The sequence below is a fragment of the Aquarana catesbeiana genome, linkage group LG12, assembly GCF_042186555.1.
Source record: "Aquarana catesbeiana isolate 2022-GZ linkage group LG12, ASM4218655v1, whole genome shotgun sequence".
Lineage (NCBI taxonomy): Eukaryota > Metazoa > Chordata > Amphibia > Anura > Ranidae > Aquarana > Aquarana catesbeiana.
In genome coordinates, this window is record NC_133335.1 from 21,294,883 (window position 1) to 21,301,123 (window position 6,241).

Consider the following 6,241-nt stretch of genomic DNA (forward strand, 5'->3'; position numbering starts at 1 on the left):
CCACCATGTGGCTAGAAGCCAAACTACAAATATATGGCAAAAATACCTAAACTGCCATCTTGTGGCTGAAATAGTCAACTACAATGAAAAAATTATAAATTGAGAAAATTGAATAAAATATCTAAACTGCCATCTTGTGGCTAATTGTAAATTGAGAAAATCGAATAAAATGAATTGGAGAAAATTATTATTTAAGGGGAATTGGATTAATTACTCATAAAACAAAGATAATACTGGAATGGATTCATCCTTTTACAAAATATAGTTCAAAAATTAGACAGCTAACAATTCAGATCAATACCAACGTTGATACCTGCTGGAGTGAGTGTATTTAATTTTTATATCAATTCCGTCTCATTTTTTGAGATCCTCTGAACCATATTCCCTCCCCTCCAATCACCATCTAATCTGTCTATACCAAAAAATCTGGCTAAACCAGGGTCCCTATTGTGATGGATTCTGAAGTGGTTAGAGAGGCTGTTCTATGTTGGTGAGGTGTTCATTTATACGTATACAGAGATTTCTAATTTTTGAAAAAAACGGCCATGTGTACGCGGCATTACACTTAGAAAAGGAAAAAGTCCTAGTGCTCAAATCTAGTGAAAGCCTATTGGTCCTGGACCCACTGCTTTGCCTTTCAAGCATCCCAGTGGATACAGTTGCGTTCTCTTGGTTTAACGTTTATGCCTAATATTCCAGAAATGTGAGAACAAACACATCTGAGAGGCGGTGGTAGCTTTGAGGCTAAGAATTCTAGATAATGAAAAAAAGGATATGGAGAGTTCAAATCTAGTGATAGCCGTGTGGCCATGGTTAAGCCACATTGCCTCTCAAACGTCCCAATGGATATAGTTGTGTTCCCTTGGTTTAAGTTTTTATTTCTAGTTGACTAATACTTTAAAAAGGCATAAATAGGAGGATGAGTGCTCTGGGGTTTGAGAGCAGAGGATAGCTCTGAGGATAGGCATACTGGCAAAAACTGGAAAAAAAGTTCTATATTTTTCAGAGTGACAGCATTGTGTCCTTGGACAACGCACTTCTAATACATTTGTAATCCCTTATGTTAAGTTACTTCCAATTTGGTAATGTCTCTTATTCCAGAAATAGGAGAATAAATTCTTATTTTTCTGAGAGGAGGTGATAGCTGAGGGGATAAGCACTCTGACTAGAAAAGGGATTTAGCTTGGAAAAAAAACCTGCAAGCTCTTTTCAGGGAGTGAAGGACCATATGACGGCCCTCATGATTAACAAACAGATGTCTATTATTTTGAAGGACTCTCACTCAAAGTTTTTCAAAATAAGGGAACCATGGATTGAGTACTCTTTCCCATCATTACATCTGGCTACCATAGGTGTGCGCAACCTAATGCATTAGGGTATGCACCCTTAAGCTCAAACACACATATATGTGTATCTATCTACATATATATGACTCTGGCACATTGATCTCCCTGTTGGCACAGTGAAAGAGAAAAGGATAAACACTTCTCTTATGGCAGAGCCGGTAAGAGGGAGATCTTTCCCATGTTCCTGTTGCTAGACGGAACGATAACACTAATGCGCATGCATGGGGGGATTAGGGTGTGCCTGGGCACACCCGGCACACCCTGTGCGCACGCCTATGCTGGCTACTATTGGACACCTATGACTGACACGAGAGACTGCCCTGAGTCCATGTCTCCCTCCTTCCCCTCCGCATCCGTACTTGCCTCCTTCGCTATCTTTCTTTTATCCTTAGGGCCTCTATCCATCTGTTCCTTTCCTTATCTTTCCCTGTTTTGGGTTGTATCACAGATGGGACACCTACTGTATCTTTTGGTATTTTGGTATAGATGCACGTTATGGAATATCCCACTGGATCTTACTTGTTTATACTTATATTGTTCTGGCTTTATTTGGCACCTTATGATGCTTTGTACTGTGGAATGTTTCTTTCTTAGCCCCTACGGGGTGAACGTGGTGCTCATTGTGCTCTGTTTGGAATCTGTTGCGGCAGGAATCCAGGGGGATATGTCGAGTTGCGGCCACTCCACCTGTACAAAGCATTGACAGGCTGGCAGCGTCCACTGGTGTTTGGACACTGGTCCAGGGGCAATCATCTGTCCTCGATTGCTCTATGTACTATTACATCTAGACAGCTGTCAGCCTGTCATTGCTTTGCACAACTGTCAGCAAGAATCTGCTTTGCACTTTTGTCACGTGAATAAGGCCCGAGAACTCAAATCCATGTGACTAAACACACATTGCAGCCCTGGACAAGCCACTTCTCCTCCCAAGCGTCTCAGTAGATGGCATTGTGTTCTTTTAGCTAATTTTTCCTAAATGACGAATAAAAAAAAAAAAAAGTTAGAAATAGGAGGCTGAACAATCTGTTACTTAAGAGCAGGTGATAGGTAAAATAATAAGAGCTTTGGCTACAATGTTGAAAAAAAAAAAAAAATTATTCCACTTAAGTGAAAGCCTTGTGGCCCTAGACAAGGCACCTAACCTTTCCTGTGTCTAATTGGATGGTAATGTCTTCCCCTAGTTGACTAATACCTTATTTTTCAGAAATAGGATAATGAACATTTTTCTGTCTAAAATAGGTGATAACCTCCCAAGTGCAGTATTTTTGTCCATAGATGGGCAAATGCGGCATGTCTTTAGGTGTAATCAGTCTGAATAAAGGTTTATTTCCATATCTACCTGTAAACAATTAGGACAAAATAGGGGAACAAATATGCTGCCAAGTATAGAAAAATTGTGGTAGGTATTGAAATAATTTTCTGTTTTCCTGCTGCCAACATGGTAGCATACACATGGTATATAACAAGATGTAATGGAGGAGGACATGCCAAAAAAAAGGTTTATTAGTCTGCAAAAAATGGTCTCATCCTGGGTGAAACTTGCAGGGGTGACTTGCAAAGCAGCCACCTGGTTTGCTTACATTAACTTCTTGGAGCAATCAAGTTGGCAGGGCCATTCTAACCACAGTAGATTCTGTTGCTCATTGTAGACTAATAAAGCTTTTAGTTTCAAGCATGTCCCTCCCATTTCATCTACTGTAGTTATTAGCCATATGTATGTTGCCATGTTGGCACCAGGAAAACTGAATTAACAGCTACTGTAATTCTCCTTTCCTGGTACCCATATATGCAAGGATTAACCCCCCATTGTTGTCCTATCTATAGACAAGAATCCATGAGTGCCATATTAAAACTTTTATATACTGTAGATATCACTGGTCCTGTGGGCTGGGAAAGAGGAGGGGGGGGGCGCATACCATATGTATCCTTCCATGTGTAGGCCACCAAGAAATAAAAATTATACATTTATTACATTTTCTGATTTTAATTACTTGTATGGGGTGAAAAGCAGTTTTGATATGAACGAAAGCCAATGTACACAAGCCCTTTAAAGCACCGAGACATTTTTTAAGGACTGAGGCTTGGTTCACACTCCCCCTAGCATTTCTAGCCGGTGCCATCTTGATTAAGGGCAGATGTCTCATGCAGCATTTACTTCCTGGAATCCAGCTGCCCTTGGCTCAGGCATGCAGGCAGGGGGGGGGGGGTGCTTAGCTATGATAGCCTCTCCTTCCCATGAAAAAAAAAAAATGGCATGAAGACTCCTGGAATGAATGGCATCATTTTGGCCGAGGCCAAGAACCAAGAATCAACCGAGGAAATGTAGAAAAAAAAAAAGTTTATAACAAATATAAGGCTGGCAACATAAGGATTAAACATAGTTAATGTTGATTGAGAGAGTTTAGTTCTGCTTAAAGGAGAAGTACGGCCAGCCCTCGTTTGGATGTAACTTCTCCTGTAGATCACAGGAGTGCAGTTCGTTCTGCACTTCTGTGACCCGTTTTCAGCAGACAGCAGGCTTAAATCTGCTGTCTGCTGCCGTCACGGCTCGGGCAAGATCGCGACACTGAAGTCGAGAGCCTAAACCGGCCTCCACAGCCCAGCACTCCAGTGAGCGCAGGGGGGGGGGGCAGAGCAGAGAGCTGCTGACTGACAGTCAGCAGCTCCTTGCTCAGGAAGCTATGAGAACCGAGCAATCAGCAGTGTTTGATCGCTCGTTTCTCAGTGTTAGAGCCGGCGGGGGGACCGATGCAGCATCCAGCTAGGTACCCTGTTTCCCCGAAAATAAGACCTAGCGTGATTGTCAGTGATGGCTGCAATATAAGCCTTACACCACAAATAAGCCCTACCCTGTTTCCCCGAAAATAAGCCCTACCCTGAAAATAAGACCTACAAAGACTTTAACTAGGGCTTATTTGGGGGGTAGGGCTTATATTGCAGCCAGCACTGACAATCACACTAGGTCTTATTTTCGGGAAAACAGGGTAAGTATGATTAAAAAAAAAAAATTAAAAAATGGATTCCCATACTTCTCTTTTAAATGCCATTCTTGCAAATACACTACTTTTCTCCAAAACCAAAGACACTCGTTGACCCCAATGTACCAATTGTTTTTTGTTTTTATAAAGGTCTGCTTGTCAATATATCTTGCCTTTATCTTGGATAGGGTTACGGTGATACAGATCCTCAAAGTAAATGGCTGAAGCTGCAAGGAGCAACGACATGTCGAGCAGTGTGACATCTGTCAAAACAGAACGGGATGAAGAAGAACCGCCTGCCGTTTCAAAATTCCGGAAGTCCTACCTGAAGCGCATAAATGATCACATGAGCAAAGCTACACTCAGGTCCTTCAGGGATCGGCTGGAACTGCTCAGAAAAAGTTCTTTTTTCATCATCATCGTGCCCAAAAAAGTATTGTTTGGTCTACAGTATGTGCAAACCACCACAATGCTTCGATTAGACCCTGAGAGATTCAAACGTATGAAAGAATTGGGTGCAGACCAGGCAGTGATGCAGCTGCTTCTCCTGGAGAAATATTTGGAAGAGCTGAAGAGGATCAAAGCAGAACTGGTGGAGACGGTCCCGTCCAACGACAACGAGTTCACTCTGACGAAACAGGAGAGCCTCTTTAAATGTGTGTGGGAGCTAAAGGGCTTCCTAAACAATTTCAAGTACATGTTATTGTACGGGCCACTGTACATTAAACACCAACTCATATCACCAGCTACACTCCGCCACCTTCCCTCCTTAAGGATGTTCTTGAGCACCAAAGGGCCAGTGACGTTTGATCGATCGGAGTCAATGGCTTTCGACCACTGGGCTTTCCTGAGCTGGCACGTTTCCGGGAAGCGTCTGCTGACAGGCGACAGTTTCGAAGTGAGCTTTCAACAGCTAAACGTCCAACCAAATGAGGTGGCACACAGCGGCATGTACACTGTGAAGGACAACGCGTTAAATATCGACAATCTCCTGCCAGAAAAGACGTACAAGTTTTCCATAAGGAGGACCAAGACATGCAACCTAGTGTACGATAAGTGGTGTGACGCCATTACGCTGAGTACAAGGGAGATCTGAGGGCCTCCTGTTCCAAAATCCATTAGGTGCCTACGAAACGCAATGCAATAATGCACAATGAATAAAAGTAAAAGAAAAACTTTTATGTCTGAGAGTTATTGCGTTACCCACAGGAAGGTAGACTTGTCTAAAAAGTTATGGGCGATAAGAACTAGCCTCCTCCAATCCCCTGACCCTGCTCCTACTTTACAGGTAGATGGGGACAACACATTTTCAAACCCAGCAATTCTTAAGATGTCATGCCACTACCCCACCTCCAATCTATTCTTTGGACTATTGGAGAACATGAGCACACTAGGAATGCACTATGAACTCCCCTCCCCTCCCCTCCATCACACAAGCTTAATTTTCACTTTCAGCAAGCACATGGCAAGTCAATATGTAGCACTCCTCTCACACCCCAAAGGCAGGAGGATAGCAACTCCAGAGGCAGGGGCGGACTACCATTTAACCTCCCAAGGTGGAGTCCATGGTGAAAATTGGAAGGACCGAGAAAGGATATTGGGCGCCAGTCACTTTTGCCTTTTTAAAGTGTTATTGCAGAATGGTTAGGGAGGGTTAGGGGTCTCAGATTCTGCAGAAGATCATTTACAGGCTCTCCAGATCTATGTCCAGCTTCACAGTGTCAGAATCTTTAAGCCAACCCGGCAACACTGTAAGCACGTTCCCAAATTTCACTGCGTCCAATGAGTCACCAGGCCCTTTTTGAGAGACCAGCCAATTTTTATGGCTATCTATGGCAAGGGGCCTTCCCTGGGTCTCCTTTCTTGGCACGGCTTCCTCCAGACCAGGCAGGGCAGCTTCAGGGCCACTTCAGCACA

At 43.2% G+C, this 6,241-nt stretch overlaps 1 protein-coding gene across 1 annotated transcript; it reads left to right on the forward strand.

Moving 5' to 3' along the window:
- Nucleotides 1–4,516: 4,516 nt before the first annotated feature.
- Nucleotides 4,517–5,420, forward strand: LOC141113318 (fibronectin type III domain-containing protein 11-like). The gene has a single exon (XM_073606373.1). The coding sequence runs from the start codon at nucleotides 4,542–4,544 to the stop codon at nucleotides 5,418–5,420; it is 879 nt and encodes a 292-aa protein (XP_073462474.1). The 5' UTR covers nucleotides 4,517–4,541.
- The last annotated feature ends 821 nt before the right edge of the window (nucleotides 5,421–6,241 follow it).